The sequence below is a fragment of the Strigops habroptila genome, chromosome 11, assembly GCF_004027225.2.
Source record: "Strigops habroptila isolate Jane chromosome 11, bStrHab1.2.pri, whole genome shotgun sequence".
NCBI classification, from domain to species: domain Eukaryota; kingdom Metazoa; phylum Chordata; class Aves; order Psittaciformes; family Psittacidae; genus Strigops; species Strigops habroptila.
The window spans coordinates 10,287,966-10,306,074 of record NC_046360.1 but is presented as its reverse complement, the minus strand read 5'-3'; the positions used below and the strand labels follow the sequence as shown (position 1 = coordinate 10,306,074).

The window sequence follows — 18,109 nt, the reverse complement described above, 5'->3', positions numbered from 1 at the left end:
GGACGCTCTCTGCAGACACCAGTAACTGACTAAAGGATGGCTTCAGCTTCACCATCACCATACTCCGACCCGCTGTGGGCTTGCCTGACTGCGGTCACTACTGTCTTGCGATGCTGTTTGTATCTAACAGCCCTCCACGGATGTTCGCAGGGAACCTCCACTACCCCCTAAGTCCCCACCATGGGTTCTGGAGAAGGCGCTAAAGCCACCCGTGCCTCGGCCCACGCCGGCCGAGCGGAACCCTCCGTCAGCCCCGCCATCTTGTGGGAGGGATAGCTCTGGCCCCGCCACCATAGCAACAGCGCCAGCTCCCTTCCGCTAGGCGCACTGGCCGCAGGGAGTGCCGTCAGCGCGGCGACGCAGAAGGGGTGCACCGAGCGCGGGAGGGAGCCTGGGCCGCGGTGCTGCGGGGAGCGTTACCGGCTGTTCCCGCGCCTCTTCCCGCAGCGCGGCCCGGAGGCGGGCGGCATGGCCGGCCCGCACCTGCAGCAGCCCAGCTTCCTGCTGGTGAGTGCGGAGCGGCGGGCGGGCGGGCGCCGGGCAGGCCGGGCGGGAGCGGCGTGGGGCGTCCCGTCCCGGTTGGATTTGCGGTGTTAGCTGTGTTACCTGCCCGTGAAGTTACACGGTCAGCCTCACCTCAGCCCTGTCAGCAGAAATGCTGTACGGGAGGAGCGGTGTAATCAGGGGATTTGTGCGCCACGGCCGAAATAAATACTGTCCTTTCCCATTTCCGTTCTGATTTGTGACAGGCCACGTTGAAGGCAGATTGTGTAAACAAACCGTTTGTTCAGAAGTGCCACGATCTGGAGACGGTCATTGAGGAGCTTCCTGCCAAGGTGAGCAGTCACTGCCTTGTCAGAAACTCTGCCCGGCCCATTTCAGGGGGAGTTGCTTTCTTCACATTATTGTTTTCTTTGTTCCTATTTCTCTTCTCAAGAGTTTAGAGGACCCCAGGTGAAACAGTGGGAATCCAGCGTTTTCCCAAAGACATAAAACCCTTTTCTAAGCATTTAAAAATTGTTTCAGTTGACTGCGCTTCATTCACACCTTTCAGCCTCAATTCATGAGACTAGTTTTTAAAGTGTGACAAGTAATTAGATAGGTGCTGATAAGTATCATTGCAACTTCAGTAGGATCAGAAATCAGGATCGATTTCCTGTAACTGCCTTGTTATAACTCATTCTTTTGAATGGAAGCTCTGCCCAGTGATAATATGGAAACGGCCATGGATAGGTGACAGGCAGCATCTTTGTGCACTCCAGGACATGCAGTAGAGATTGCTCCAGTGAGGAATTGTACATATTAACTATTTGTGTCTCTTTTCCCTAAAGGAACTACATGGCATCTTCCCATGGCTGGTGGAGAGCATTTTTGGTAGCCTGGATGGCATCATTATAGGCTGGAATCTTCTCTGTTTGCAAGGAAGAACAAATCCTACGGAATATTCTGTGGCTTTGGATTTCCTGGATCCCAGGTAAACTCATTTCAGCACAGATTAAAAAATCTGTGGTGAACAAACAACCAGTGTTTGACCTTTTTCTGTTGTGCAAACATAAGTTCATAAAAGTGAGACAGGAGAGGGTACTTACCATGGGTTTTCTTTCTGATGCTCGTTTGCAGTGGACCAATGATGAAGCTGGTTTATAAACTTCAAGCAGAAGAATACAGATATGATTTCCCAGTCTCTTATCTTCCAGTGAGTAACTGAAAAATTTGTAAGATGAGAATGTAGTTGGTGTGACAGCTGTTGGAACTTTGCACGCACTGTATACATATGGTTCAATACACACCAAGGTATAGTCTTAGTGCTCTGGTTTTGGAGCACACCCATTTCTCTAAACAGTTGCTGGAGGAAGAACTTCGTAGGAGATGGGGTTGTCCAGCAGCTGATATTTGTGCTGTTTGGCCAAGAAAGCTGTATTGTGATTCCTATCCAGTCCCCAGCTTAGTCATTGTTACCGATACTTCATAGAATCATTGAATAGTTAGGGTTGGAAAGGACCTTAAGATCATCTAGTTCCAACCCCCCTGCCATGGGCAGGGATGCCTCACTTGCGAGACAGAAAATAGTTTTCCAGGCTTGTCACAGAGCAGTGCTTTCCCTGGCTGTGCTTTGTGCCCATGTACTTGCACACTAATTCATATCCTTCGTATGAATCCTAGGTATGAAGTATGACCTTTCAAACAAAGGTATTTATCTGCAGCGTTGTTTCACTATGTTTCTTCAGTTGCTATGAGCTATCTCGTAGCAATTGATACCTGTAAAGATATCAATTCAGATGGCTCTGCAGTCTTTAACAAAAGGAAATATCATTCAAGTATATAGTAATTGCTGCTCCACAGCTCATTTGGCTAACAAAACCATCAGCTATTAGGCAAACAGCAGTCTCCTGCTGCTCCCAGTCCAACCTGATACTTATTTTCTGTGAAAAAGTTGGCAGTTATCTAAAGAGTATGCATTTGCACAAGGAACTACTGCAATGCAGTAAAATCCCACTGAGCTGAATGTAGACAGCATTCCAGAATGCTGGAATGCAGCAGAACTTTGCTATCTGAAAACATACTCTGCAAATATGCTGAGTAGCTGCATTAATAATTCATTACTCTGTCTTTCAGGGCCCCGTGAAGGCTTCAATACAAGAGCAAGTCCTACCAGAATGCTCTTTATACCACAACAAAGTCCAGTTTCCTTCATCTGGTGGTTTAGGTTTGAATTTGGCTCTTAGTATCCTTTTAACAGCTGGATATTTAATTCCTTTTAAGTATCTAAAACTGAGATATGATGAGCATTTCTGTTGTGCATTTGTTATGTGTCCATGGTAAATCACAGTCATGCTAAAGAGTTTGGGCTGATGAGAAATGTTTAGATTCCAATGAAAAATAAATTTGTCCTCTTCTTATAAACCCTTGGGGGGAATTTCTGGCTCTATTCAAGTCAACAACGAAATTCCAAGTGCTTTCAGTAGAGCTTGTATTTCACAGTTCTTGTTTTCGTAACTACTTAATATGGTAAAAAAAAAGAGCATGTTAACTTTGCAGCTGGCACAGTTGTTGCAAGCATTCTTGTTGCAGTCGCACTGGTTTCAGTCTGAGACAGTCAAATGTGCTAAGAGTAATGTAAACACACCTTGCCACCTAGAGAAAACCTCAATTATCAATGTTTGAGTCAGTTGGAAAGCAAAGCTGAATTTGCTGTTAAGCTTTAAGCAAGTTAATTTAGCATTGACAAAATAAAAATTTAATGTCTAGTCAGCACCCCCAGCTGTACCTGTTTTTTACTATCTGATCCTTGACTGTTCTTCCAGATCCATTTGAATATTATATGTTTTACTTTGCAATTAGTTTGATTATGCAGAAGGTAAGTACCCTTCACAGTTTTTCCTTTAACATAGTATTAGTCTTTCTTCACAATGCTTTAAGAGCCTGTTAGGATGCTGTCAAGCTAAATTAACAGTTATTTTTGTCTGTGCTGTTACAATTTGTTATTGCTTTGGTTCAGTTGGTGATGAAGACTAGATAATAAACAAAATACCCGCCTTAGATATACCAGTAAGCAGTCTGTCCAACAATACCCCAACATGGAGAAGGCAATGGATGCCAAATGGGTTTCCTACCCCTCTATCCAGTAAGACAGTTTATGCAGTTTTAATCACAGCTCTGTACTATGATGTCTGGTTGGTTTGTTCCTCTTCCTGTTGTTACCTGTGCTATATGACACTATGCTTTTCTCATACTTGATTACATTCACTACAACAGCAATGGTTCTCTTAGTTACTTTACCTTTGCTCCAAGGTATCTTTGTTGTCAGTTCACTCTTTATAGCCACTGGGCTTCTGCTTATTTATACTAAATGGGTCTGGCTGCATAGTAGACGTGTCCTAGCAGTGACTTAAGGTAACAATATATAACTCCAGGTATATCCTGTGTGTCTATTTCAGAACACATCTGTCACTCATCATGTGAGCCCTTCCAACAGTGCTTATTTCATACTGGTGGACACATACCTGAAGTGTTTCCTACCCACAGAAGGAAGTGTCCTTCCTCCACCTTATCTAAATCCTGGGGGAGCCATCCCTTCCCCAACTCCCAGGTAATGACTACAGTGCCAGAGGCAAACTGTGGGAACAGTGCTTACAAAATATAGGGGTTTTATTTTTATTTTATTTTATTTTATTTACCTCCACTCTTTATGATCTGTATGTACTTATGTAATTACAAAAATTAAATATATTTATATCCACTTAATTTTACCATAAAGGTTTCATTTGGAAGTCTGAAAAGTAGCTATTATTGGAGCAGAAAAAGCATGTACAAGCAACAAAAATTAATCAGTTCATCCACTCCAGTTGTGTTTTGTGCACTGCAACTGGAGTAGGACAGATCTGATTGTACTTGACAGTAATTTTTACTATCTTCAGATACATATGGTATGTAGTAAAGATGGCATTGGCAACAACACTGTTACAAGGAACGTTACATTTTTCATTAGTGTTGCTATAAAGCCACATAACTTGGCAGTTGGTCATTTTGTTTCAGTTCTGAGGTTGCCGTCCTTGACTGTTAACTGCTCTCATGACCTACTTTACAGTCCTTTGAAACTGACGTGTTGGGACCATGTCCATGGCTTTGCTGCAGTCTCAGGGCTCATAGGTCTCTTAGTTCATAACTTCCTGATATATAAAGCCAAGACATATATTAGTAATCAAATCACATAATGAGTGACTGCATTTCAAGTGACTTTTTGCATGGTAATGGATCAAGCTGTTTAGCCACAACTGGAAGGAAGAAGATGAAAGGTTTTTGACTACTTACTGAAGTTTTATGTGTCTATGTGAATATGGCGTAAAACCAAACTGACAAAGTTGAAGTGAAAATTCTCCAGTACAAGCATATAGTCTTTTGTGCTTTGTAATGGCTGAGTGTGTGAAAATCCACATTTTCAAAATCGATTTTGCTGCTCAAATTCATAAAATGTCATCAACATTAGCAATTTTATACAAATATAAAAATAAATAGCTATTATATTTTCTATAACTGCATTTTAAGTACCAGTTTCTGTGGTCTGTTAAGCCTTAGCTTGTACCCAGGAAAATACAGAGCAGGTGAATTATGAATATGGAAGGCAGAGTGAAAGAAATCAAACTGAACAGGAGAACGGAAAACCCATAACATCAGGTCTGTGTAAAGCTGGTTCAATGCAGTATGAATAGGGATGTAGTATTTCTTTAAAGTGACTAGTAATTATAACACAAGGCAGAAGTTCAAATTGTGCAATCAACTATATAGTTTGACTTCTTAAAGACGGCTTTCTAATTTATAATCCAGTGATTAAAAGCAATGATGCATTTCCCTGTACTGAGGCTTACTGACTTCAGTATTTCCATTCATCTGTCTCTAAAGGTCGCCAGCAGTGCCTTTCACTTCCTATGGCATGCACCACACCAGCCTGCTGAAACGGCACATTGCCCATCAGCCCTCTGTGAATGCTGACCCAGCCTCCCAGGAGATCTGGAGATCAGAAACACTGCTGCAGGTAAGTTGGATTTAAGGAAGAAAACACCCCACATTTCTTGCTGCAAACTGAGGAACCTCTTCGTTTAAACCAAAGATACGTCATTTTGCTTTAGTTTTTGGAATTGAGTGGTGCAGTTGTTGTTTTCTGTTAGTGAAACAAAGAACAACTGTGAAACTATTAACTTGTAATTTAGAAAGGCACTTTTTTTTTTTTTTTAAAGACTGCATATCTAACAATTGATCTCAAACATTTGAGTATTTTTTTTCCAGGAAAGTTTCTAAACCTGATTTTCTTTTTTAAATCTTACATCAATTCTGTGCTCTAAACAAACGTTGAGCAGAGAGAAGTTGGTTCCATTCACCATCAAGGGAAAGGAAAGGAGAAACTGGACAGTGGTTCTGAAACAAGTTCCTACCATGTTGCTGAACTGAGTTATTGATGCTTAGCAAGTGCTAACAGTGTGCCAACTCAGAGTCATTTGTATTGACATGATAACCTGAAACATCTCTGAATAGGTGGTTATCTATTTACAAGTACAGCTTAGTCTTCAAATTATATACTATGGTCTTCCTCTATACTTAGCTTGTGACTGACACGCGCTGGATTATTTCTCTTTCCCTAGCTGAGAAAATATTTGTTTTGCAGATCTTTGTTGAAATGTGGCTTCATCATTATTCACTGGAAATGTATCAGAAAATGCAGTCCCCTCATGTCAAGGTAATAGTTTGTACTTCATTCGTGAGCGTCATCTGATGGTTGACCTCGTATCTTGGGGTAAATCTCGTATTGTGTGGATAATTGTTTTGGTGTATTGGTGCAAAGAAAAGAAATAATTTACCGGAATATCTATATAAGTGTGTCGAAATTGCTAATCCGGTTATGAAGAATTTTGTGAGTGTGTCATCCAGATTTGCCTTCATTTTGAAGTTGTGTTTTGTTTTTTGTGAAAAACGAGTTTGTAGGAAGGTCACAACAATCTGAATGCCAAGAGTCAAACTGTTAATGGTGGGGAAGATGCCACTATAAAATCATAGTATTAAATCTCACTGGGGCAATATGGCTGCTAAAAATAGCTAAAATTGATTTCCAGCAGTGATAACTACTGTTACTGAAATACCAATTAGTAATTTCTAAGATCCGTAACCATTTCTTAGCATAAATCCAAAATAAAAAAGGAAATATTACAAAACTGTCCCTCAGTGTTAAGTGAATAAGCCATTTTTGTTGTTTCATATTCCAAAATATGCTTTTCACCATAATTGTGTCAGAAGTAGTTGTGTAGCTACATATCTTAACAAGCTCTTGCACAGATAATACACTGTTTTGAGCAGTTTGTGGTGGCCTGTTCAGTAACAAACTACTGCATGCAAAAGCTAAGTAAGTGTTGGGGAGGCCAAGATCAAAGGTATTATGAACATAAAAGGAATTTGAAGGAGAAAATGTTGATTCTCTGAATTCTCTCTGGGTCACAGTGGGACTTTTGTAGAAGGGGAGAGAAATATAAAAGCTACTCAGGATTTACTCCTGTTTGAAAGAGCAATATGGGAATTGATCAATTGAGAAATTCTGATCCTTCACTCCACAGGCTATAAAATAACAAACTTACTTATATTTTGCTAGGGAAAAACATTGGAGAGCTGAAGTGTGATGGGTTTTGTCTTTTGTTCCTAAAGTTGAGATCAAAATGCAAACTCACTAATGTTGCAAAGTCTCCACTTGAGACTCCCAGCAGCATGGCTGTGCACCTGTGATGGAAAGGCTTTGCTGGAAGTACCTTTGGTCTGTCTGTCTGTCCAGTCTCTGCATCAAGCACTGTGCTTAGGCCAGAATGATGATTGCTTTAAACTTCTCTCCTCTGTTCACCCTCTGTATTTCAGATACACTAGGGAGCAACAGTTACAGACAATGACTATCAAAGTCATGGTGGAATAGGGACTAGGTAAAGCTGAAAGTTCTCTGAAATCATCACTTCGGGATCCTCAAGGTGTGTTGAGCCACAGCTTGAGGCTGTAACTCCCTAATGGTATTTCAGTTTCGTCTTTGATGGGAAGTAATCATGGACATGTGAAAAAGGAAGTTTTTACTCTTTGGGGGTTAGAATAAGGGACTGGAATTCCTCATGACTTCCATAAATGGATTCACATAAACGGATCCCTCCTGCACGACTGAGATTTGAGTTCCAGATCATCTGGGGACAGGACCTTTTGTAAGCCTGTGATGCTTAAACTAAGCTGTCAACTGGTCTTAATGTGGGCTGAAGGAGAATAGTCTGCTTCATAGTTCTTCAGATGAGGAATTAGAATATGCAGAATGCAAGTTTTGTTTTAACGTAAGGGTTTAAGTTATTAATAATTATGCAGGTTCAATTGATCCCATTTAGCATTCTGGGTGTTTGGAAGGAGGGGTAATCAGTGACCATTCATCCCTGAAGCTGGGCCTGTTTGACCATCAGTGGTTTGAAATGGCCACATACCTGTTTTGGAAGGTGGGATGAGGTTCCACAGAACTTGCTCGCTCTTTGTCCAGCAGCCAGACTAGTTTGCTTTGATGGGCCAGGCCAGATCCCAGATATGTAACTTTCCTGTGAAGTGCCTCAGGGAGTGATAGATTTTCCTTAAACCTTGTCAATATCATCACAGGCTTCTCTTTACAAGTAGAAGGAGGTGGAATGGGAATGAATAATTTCTTTTGAGAAGGTCTATTTCTTTTCTAGTTTACTGCTTTGAATTCTTTCTGAGTCTCGTGTAAACCTGAGGTGGCACTATTTGCTATGCTGTTTTCACTGTTTTCCCCATTAATTCAACTATTTTCCCATTCTTTTACATTGTCTATTTCCTTTTTCTTTCTCAAGTGATCCAGAGCCCAAGTGTGCAGCATCTCTTTTCCTATTCCTTCCTGCTGTAATGACAATGAACCCTTAAAAAGACATTTTTGATAAAACTTCATGTAATGCTTCCTGACCTTCCAATGCCAGGTGCCACAGACCCTAGCACTGCTTGTGGAACACCAAATACTACAAGCTCTTGCTGATTCCTGCGGCACGGGAGACGAATATGAAGCAGACAAGTTTGAGTTACTGGAGAGCTTGCAGTAACCACTCTTAAGAGAGTAAAACTAAAAGATACCAAACTGGCACTAGAGGACATTGGGTAGGGGCTGTTCAAAGACAGCAGAGGTGTGATCTGGAGAGTTAGTTTAGACGCCTGAAAATAGTCACTGGGATCTGTGCAGTGTACATTTTTTGTTTTATGTTTTTTCATGAATTTCATACGTGTGTCACTGTTGCTACAGTATCCTCTTCACCATTCCATTGTCAAAAAATACTCTTTACCTTATTTGTCCAAGAAGAGGTAGTAAAAGTAATTTCCTCTTTTGAGGACATTCATAAGACCTGCAGCCTTCCTAAATGGCCTTTAAGTACAAAGAGAAGACAGAGGATTTCTCTGAACTGGAAACTTACTGGACAGGGTCAAAGTGATTATAAAAGAAACAAATTATTTTTCTTCCTGTCCTTTGGGAAGAAGAAAGTATCAATTTGAGTTTCTTCCCAATATACAAAACATGGTTCTCCAGCAGCACAGGAAGAAATGACAAAGTTTTCAAAACAGCATTAAAAAACCTTGCGGAATATTGAACACTTTTACTCCATTAGTAAAACACTATAACAGTGTGTAAACCCATGTTGCTGCAGTTCAGTTAACTTCTGAAATGGGGAGTTTATTTGGCAAAAGCTCCGTATATCCCTGTACTTGCTGTGAGGCTAGCAAAGAGCCACAGCCACTTACAGCTGTACCTATACACCTGCTCCCAGTTGCATTTCCAAATTGATAAAGGGCATGAAATACTGTGGAATCAATGTACTGAACACCAGAAAGAAGGATACTGTGGCTGCAGTTCTTAATGTGGTATGTTGTCCCTGACTGTATTTGTGATGTTCATTTTTCCCCACCCTTCTTCCTTGGGCTCATTCTCACTTTTTTTTTTTTTTTCTCTTGCTCTCTTCTCTCCTTTTTTCCCTCTCCCCCTTCCTTTTTGTTTCTGTTGTCTCAGCTGGAGGTTCTCCACTACCGACTCAGTATCTCCAGTAAACACCACGGTAGTCCTGCCCAATCCAGCTACCAGGCCCTCCACGCATACCAAGTATTACCATCTTTTCATTTTGTTTCCTTTATAAAAATCTTGTTCCATCATATAATCTGCGAAGTGTATTGGTGCTAGCTGTACAGCACCTCTTTCTGCCAAGGTGTGGTTCTACATCTTGATTGAGAACACTGCAGTGAGATTTATGAAGTTTTCAGTGCAAACAGATACTGAGAGGTATTAGCAAAGGCCATAGAGAAAATAGTTAAAATCCTGCATATTATGAGGACTAATTGGGAACTCCCATTTTTAGAGATGCCCTCTTTTAATGTGTTGTAGAAAGAGGCTTATCAGCTATGCTGATATTTTTTGACATCAAAATTGGCTTCACCTATTGGCAGATTTCTAGCCCTCAGACACTAGTCATTTAAGCAGAAGGCATGGAAGAGAAGATCAGAATTTGCATGGCTGTCACCTAAAATTAAGGTAGGTAACACAGAGAGAGTTTTAGCCAGTGAGATGTCATTGGTTAGTACTAAATTTATAGTGGCAATGTGAAGTCAACTATCCAGTTTTGCAAAAGCACACGAGTAGTACATTTGCAGATTGTTCAGGAAATGTGCATGCAAAAACATTCCTGTTGGAACAGATTGCTGATTCCTCTTTCCCTACTTCAGCCCTTTATTCATTGGGTCTTCATTTTGGGAAAGTGGAGGGCTGAGCATATATGCTATAAAGCTGTTGTTATACTTGAAAGCTCTTTAGCACTACATAGAATTTTCCTGCTGTTTAATCCTTTAAGTGCTGTGATATCTCAAGGTACTGCTTAGAAAAGAAAACAGGAACTACTTGTGTTTAAATCTTTTTTTACTAATAAGTTTATCTAATTACTGTGTTAAGAATAGCACACATCTGTCCTGTAAGCTAAGGTTTGACAACAAAAACACTTGTGAGTGCTTTTAAACCAGTAATGTTCGTAATGGTGCTGATCCAGGCTCAGAGGAAATGATAAGAATTGCTAAGTGGAAAACCTGTGGACATCACCTGAAGTAATGTTTTGAAATAGTGGTACTGATAAGTTTTGTAAGTTCAAAAGATACCTTTGGAGGAGCCTAGAATTTTTAATTACACCTTTTCAAGGCCTATAGCAGAGTACTCAACCTCTTGAGTTGCTTTTGGAGGTCCCAACCTAAGCTCCTAGAACCAAGTGACTTCTCAGAGTTCTTATATAAACCCTCCTCAGGACTGTGGAAAACATGCTGACTTACCAGGACCTGTCAAGAACACAAGACCAGCCTTCCTTAGAACTGGTAACAGGTTATCCTCTCTCTTAGAAAGCTGTACTACATGATTATATCTATTATTAGGCCTTGAATCTTTTCCTGGAGTGAACTTTCAGTGTATTAAAAATCTTAACGAGGTTCTAAAAACACATTTGCTGTGCCTCAGGCATTGCAGAGAAAGGACACACAACACAGACACCCCCCCCACACACTCCAGCAGTGGAAATACTATTGAATGGGTTTAAGAAGTGGAAGCTTTTTGTATAAAAATGCCTGTCAGTCCCCTAGAGTCATATTCTGCATCTTACCCCAACGTGGCTGCATTTGGCATCCTGGAAACATCTTGCAGCTATTGTCTAATACACTTTTCCAGCATCTTGTGTTATATTTGCAGCTGTTACTTTTGTTTCATGTACATTTTTCTCAACTTCTGATGAACATGAGAGTTGTGAAATTTAGAATACAAATAATGTCTTAAACTCTGCCTTCAGTAGTGGATTGAGATTAGTTGACTACTCTTATTACAGTAGCAAAGGAGTTAGTGCTTTGACCCCAGATTCTGCAGCAGACCAGCTCTGGTGCTGGGCACCAGAACTAGCTTGTTTTTATCTTATTCATCTCCCTGCTATATCATACACTTGCTGTGTCTCACCATCACTTCTTGAGCTACTCCCACCCAGGCTACTTCTACCTATAAAGATGCTAGGAGCAACAGGATCATGCAGGACTTGAAACAGTTCTTATTCTTACCATAACTCTTCCTAAGATTATTCTTATAAGGCAGATAAGTACAAGCATAGGAAGAGAACTCAATAAAGCCAGCCAAGAGCATAAACAAAGGATGTGTTGTGCTGTCCACAGCAATGAACTTATAACCATAAGGAAAGGCTGATATTCTTTTTTCAGAAAAGGGTAAGTTGAAATCTACAAGTTATTCTGTTCTTTAATGCTAGCCTGAAATTCAGTATATTAGAGTACTGTGGATGCTTTCTTCTACAATCACATTATCAAAAATATGCTACTGTTTCTTAGTGAACTGATGATGGCAGAAGATTGATGCAGCTTGTCCTGGGGAGCAAGTCTGCCTAAAATCAGGTGGCACCAAACTACAGTGAAGAACCTAGAAGAAAGAGAGTGTTTTTGCATTTCAGTATCTGATCTGAGAATATAGTTTTCCTGATTATCTCCTGGACATTTAGCATATGATACTCATTATCTTCCTGTCTTTTGCTTTGAATTTAGGAGTCATTTAAGCCCACTGAAGAGCATGTGCTAGTGGTAAGACTGCTTGTGAAACATCTGCATGCTTTCAGCAACAGCCTGAAGCCAGAGCCTCTCTCCCCTTCAGCCCACTCCCACACAGCCAGCCCACTAGAGGACTTTAAAAGGTAGGTACATGAGCAGCCTGTCTCTGAAGCATATAGAGCTTCTCCCTGAAAAACTCTGCTTTCACTGAGAGGTTGAATTAGGCTGTTTTGATGGCCAAATACAGAAGTACATTAATAAAAGTGTGTAAGAGCTAATGTATTGTTTCTCACATCCACTGGAAGGGGGCCTAAGGGGGAATGTCTTGCTGTTACACTAGTCTATATCTTGGCACAAGTCAGAGAAAAGAAAATGCTACTGGGGGATTCTGGAGAAGGTTAGTGGAGAATTTTATATATATATATATTTGAGTTGAAATTCAATGGGCAGAAGTAGCTTCAGTTAAGAAGGAACAAGTTTGGGTCAGTCCTTTCTGTATTTGCATTTGTGGAAGTGTGTTGGGTTTTTTCCTTTTTAAAATTTGCTGATGTTTACACATCTGTCTTTGAATCTATTTGCAGGGTTGTAATTCCTCGGTTTGTCCAACAGAAACTTTATATCTTTCTGCAACACTGTTTTGGCCACTGGCCTCTGGATGCCTCTTTCAGAGCAGTACGTACCTGCCTCTCTTTCTAAGTCTGCAACAGAACTAGTAATTAGTTATTACTGTTTAGCAGCTATTTCTTGGTCTTCAAATATTTTGGGGCTTAGAGCAGTTAAAATCTTTGTATAAAACGCATACATTTAATGTTAAGAATGCCAGTGAGACATAGTTGAATAGATCTTGGTGATAATTACTACAGGTTGTTGGCTGATTTTCCTGACAGTGAAAATGGCTGTTGATTGAAAAGAAGGAGGTGTTACATTCTTACAGGTCCTAATTTCTTAATATCTAATACAGTAGGTCATAAACAAAAGCAGTAAGATGTAATTTGTGATAGATACTGCAAATATTACCTCCTGCAAGCAGTAAAAGACCATGACTCTTGGTAATTAATGTAGAAGTTTAAAAATGCAGAATGTAACAGATCTTACTCCCTAGATTTACAGTTAGCTGTATCACAGTGTTTGAGGTACACATGCAAGGCAGAATGTCAGAAGAAATGACTGCAGAGGCCATGGCAAATCTGTCCTTGGCTACAGTGCAAGCAAGGAGTCCACTGTGTTTCCTCAGGGTGGTGGGTATGCCTGCGCGGAACACGAGAGCTGAAATGATATTCATGTAGCATCTTGTTTACTTAGTTCAACAAGGATTCAGTGAACACTATCAGAGCTGTTAAATGCACCTTAAATGTAGCCACCAACTAAGGTTTCTTTTTTGTAGCAGCTGCATGAGTGATATGTTATTTATGTATTATAGAAAATTCACATTGGTCCTAATGAACATGTACTTAGTTTTTCAGTTCTTTTTCAAAGGCACTCTGATTACTAGAGAAAGGTTTATTCCTAAGAACTTTTAGTTGTCATTAAGATAACATTCACCCCTTTCTGTCTTTTAAAAAATTATCGGTACTCATGTGGTTTTATGTGTGATTTTGCTTAGGTTCTTGAGATGTGGTTAAGTTACTTGCAGCCATGGAGGTATGCTCCAGAAAAGCCGCTGCAAAGCACAGAGCCCTTACCTCACAGCGTGTCAGAGAAATGGTAAGGAGAAAAGCAGCTGTGAGTAATCTGAACCAAACCTCGAGTAGGATTTCAATCAGAATTAGTTTCTTGTACAAGATTAGAGATGATTTCTTACAAGCTTTTGGCTTGAGACTAATCTTTCGTGTTGGTGCAAATACACCATCTTTCTGGAGACAGTATAAAATATTTACTTAATGACTTTTTTGGCAGAAGACAAAATAACAAGTATTTAAATAGCTGTACTCACAAATCTTGTACTTACTTTGACAGGGCTACCTTCATTCAAGAAAACCTACTCATGTATACTAAGCTGTTTGTAGGATTTCTGAACAGAGCTCTTCGAACAGACTTGGTCAGTCCAAAAAATGCTTTCATGGTGTTCCGAGTAGCTAAGGTCTTTGCTCAGCCCAATCTAGCTGAAATGATCCTGAAAGGTAAATGGATATTTTGACATCTTATGCTTTCCTATCTCAATCTTGGCTTCACAGTGGCTACATTTTACCTTAGAAACACTGAGATGAATAGACTTACTCCCATTTTTGCATGCTATTTTGCCACTCTAAAGTCTGTATCTTCACAAATGTTTGTTTATTATTGGTTTAGAAAGTCTACAGTTCTTTTCTAATCACCATCATTTAGATTTCATTCCATAATTCTTTTTTAAAGAATAAAGAACTCAATACTGGGTGTTTACAATAAAATTAGGCTTTTTTACACTTGTCTCACTGGATTATTTATCTCAGGATTAAAAGTTCTTACATCTCTAAAGGTATTTATGCTTAGCAAAATAACAGCTATTCATGTATGCACTTCAGATAATTAAGATACAGTAAATTTGGGAGAGGCAAGATACGACAAGTATCGATGTCTGAAGTGTCATGATACTCTACTGCCTTTGGAAAAAAAAAAACAAAACAAAAAAACAAACAAACAAACTTATAAGCTTAAAATGTCTGTATGGTCTGCATTTAAATGCATTCTGGCATTTTCTGCTGTGGGCAGAGAGAAATGAAAAAAGGGTAATTAAGGCCTCTTTCCTCCTAGAACTACCTCTTTATCTAAAAGCAAATTGTCCAGCAGCCTTAACATTCTTTGTAGCTAGACTTTTCCCAGGCACAACCAGGAATATTGTGTAACCATCTTCACTCCTTTTCTCAAATTCAAGGAGAACAGTTATTCCTGCAGCCAGAACTTGTTATTCCCCATCGTCAACACAGATTGTTTATGACTCCCACATTTGGTGGAGCCTTCTTCGCATCATGGCCTCCAACTACTGCAGATGCCTCATTAAAGGTGAAGACTCATGTTCACAGCCTAGAAGGACAGGACTTCCAGTATAAACAGATGTTTGGCACAGAAGTCAGGAATTTGGTAAGCAGCAACTTTCACCTGTCTTTCTATTTTGACAGGATTTTTCTCAGTGCTTAGCATCCATATTATAAGTGAAGAGTGGAAAACTTCACACTCTGCCCTACTGTATAATTAACTTTGCTGATGATAACTTCTGCAACCTGAGGGGTCTCAATCCAGCACAGCTGTAAAAACCTGCTTGTTCTGCTAAATAGAAGTTAATGTAACAGCTTGCTGTTATTTATGAGTATTATATATATTATATTTCCTCTCAAACATGCTTACTGTGAACTTCTGATTCACTTGATTCATTAGTACCTATCAGGTAAAAATAGCAGCAGGAAATAAAAGGCAGCTGAAAAACCTAAGCAGCACACAGGTTTCTGAACAATAACTACCTTTGGCCTAGTGGAAATGCATCTAACAGTCTTAACACCAGTCCGTATTAGCTAAGAGAGTGAGTTTGCTCTCACTGCCAGGTATCAAAGTGCAGTTTTATCCATGTATTGATGCTTAGTGGTCGTTTATCTTTGTCCCACACAATTTTGTTTGTTCGTTTTAGGTGTTAAAACTGGCTCAGTTAATTTGTCAGGCACAGCAGACTGCAAAATCCATATCAGACCATTCTGCAGAGACAATGGCTAGCCAGTCCTTCTTTTCATGGTTTAGATTTACACCATCTGAGATGAATGGTTCCTACACAGGCAATGACCTTGATGAAATAGGGCAAGACAGCATCAAAAAAACAGATGAATATTTAGAGAAGGCACTGGAATACTTGTGCCAAATCTTTAAGGTACGTAACATCTTTCTACAAACTCTCCCTATGCAGCAGTGTGTACAAGAGTCAGGATCCCTCAAACATACTTCTGTCTCTCGTGTACTTTGTGGAGTTATAAAGCCATCCAGAGACCGTGCTAGCACATTTTGTTGTAAACATCATCTGGGCTTGACTTTACCCTGACCACTTCAAAACTCCTTTCAATACAGATGAAACTAGATGCTCTGAATTTCTAAATATCAAGCCTACTTTGTTTCAAGTGAACACTCCTTTTGGACTTTATAGTTTAGACCAAACCTGTCTCTTTTTACTTGTGCCTGTTCTCATGTTTACAAACAGGCAAGGCATGGCTTAAATTTTAAAAACAGTCCAGTATCTTCTAAATGTAGAGCTATAAAAATACAACATATAAATAACTGCAGCTGTGAACTAGAAGTAGTCTGTTTATTTGGTTAAACTTAAAAGAACAGATTAATTTCTGTGTCAGCTACGCTCACTTATACAGAATTGACCTAGGAGAAGACAGCCATTTGGCAGCTTTCAAGGAGTAAGGGACATTATAAAACAGACTACCTCTCCTGGATCTGAAGAGCACAGACAAGAAATTTGGAGACTTTTATTCTCTTTTAATGTCTAACCGAGGTGCTATTAAGCAGTTCTTAGTATCTGTGTTATTCCTGAGTAGCTGAATGGAGCCCAACTGACCCAGATGATGAAGAACTGTGGGACAGCTCAAGACAAGAATGGGAAAAACCAGCTTCCAGACTGCATTGAAAGTGAGGATGGCCTTATACTTACACCCCTAGGCAGGTACCAGGTGAGAGAAGAAAGATTCCATATCGCTGCACTAGATTGTTCTTGAAAAAAACAAGTTGTCCTTCTACCTCCAGGGAAATGCAACTTATCTGGGGCTAAGAGAGATGCCTGCATAAAGGTGTTTCAGAAGGGAGCTGCAAGATAAGGGGTTTATTTTCCTGTTTCCAGATCATAAACGGCTTACGTAGATTTGAAGTGCAGTATCAAGGTGATACTGAGCTTCAGCCCATTCGAAGCTATGAAAACGCCACTCTTGTCCGTCTCCTGTTTCGGTTATCCTCTGTGCTTAACGCAAGGGTAAGTAAGTACAGCACTACCTCCTCTTGTGTTTTCCATTGCAAATTTGTTCTTCACTGCACTTGCACATATATGAAACTGGTTTGTTCTTGCTCTGTCACCTTTATTGTTGTCTGTATGGGTATTCCCCAACAGTATCAGGCCTGCTTCTCCACCTGTAATATGAAATCTTAAATGTAGTCTTTATGCTTGATGTTTGAACAATGGAGTATCATTCAGAATGAATGTTTCTGAAACAGGAAAAGCAAATCCTTTTCTTCCACTGGGCTTGATAGATACGAGGCAAGTCTGCACTAAAACAGTTCTACTATTTACGAGTACATTTTGATTATTTCCCCCCCTCATTTCCTATAAATGAAGAAAAGTGCGAAGTAAGTTACACTTACTTTATGGCAATAGTTAGAATACTAATGTTTAAACTTTTCTTACCTCAGTTTGCTGATCAGATGGATGTGCTTTGCTCCAGGGAAGATTTTGTTGGCAGACTTTGTCGCTACCATCTTACCAAGCCCCATCTCATACAGAAAATCAGGTGTAGTCCCATGGTGAAGGACAGAACGAGCCAGAACTGGGGACCAAGAATCAGTCTGAGGTTTCTGGCTAGCTACAGGACTCTCACTTTTTTGCTGATGATCTACTTCATTGCATCCTGGTTTTACATTGGGCCAGTGGGCTGCACGTTCATTATCCTGATTGGATATTTTCTTTATGCCACAATAATGACTTTTTTCTCTGAAAGATGGAAGCCACATGAACACTAATTTCCTTGTTTCAGCTTAAATTTCTAAAAATAAATGTTTTAAGGATAAACCTGGGATTCAATGACTGTTTGAATTACTGTATCAGATCTTCCTAAACTATTTTTTAATATTAAAGTTAATAGAGTTTTATAAACAAATGATGTGGTCTTGTGGAGTAGAGATAATCAAAGTAAATTTTACTTTTATAAAAGCATTCTCTAGAATCTAGTGATTACTAGTTTTTTTTGAGAGGGGGAAGAATGAGTATTTATACTGAAGGGAACTTTAATCAAGAGCACTCTGGTCAGCTTACACA

At 39.9% G+C, this 18,109-nt stretch overlaps 1 protein-coding gene across 2 annotated transcripts; it reads left to right on the top strand.

The window, feature by feature from the left end:
• Nucleotides 1-343: 343 nt before the first annotated feature.
• On the top strand, nucleotides 344-17,870 carry SMPD4 (sphingomyelin phosphodiesterase 4). Of its 2 annotated transcripts, XM_030501423.1 has the most exons (19): nucleotides 344-507; nucleotides 750-836; nucleotides 1,332-1,474; nucleotides 1,621-1,696; nucleotides 2,617-2,725; nucleotides 3,306-3,358; nucleotides 3,939-4,090; nucleotides 5,401-5,533; nucleotides 6,161-6,232; nucleotides 9,566-9,655; nucleotides 12,121-12,266; nucleotides 12,705-12,795; nucleotides 13,727-13,827; nucleotides 14,080-14,243; nucleotides 14,975-15,180; nucleotides 15,722-15,955; nucleotides 16,626-16,757; nucleotides 16,925-17,053; nucleotides 17,488-17,870. In XM_030501423.1, exons 1-19 carry the CDS (start codon nucleotides 469-471, stop codon nucleotides 17,812-17,814), a joined length of 2,484 nt encoding a protein of 827 aa, XP_030357283.1. In that variant the 5' UTR covers nucleotides 344-468; the 3' UTR covers nucleotides 17,815-17,870. The 2 variants fall into 2 exon arrangements, with proteins under 2 accessions (XP_030357283.1, XP_030357284.1); XM_030501424.1 differs by lacking the exon at nucleotides 9,566-9,655 and having other exon boundaries at nucleotides 345-507.
• The last annotated feature ends 239 nt before the right edge of the window (nucleotides 17,871-18,109 follow it).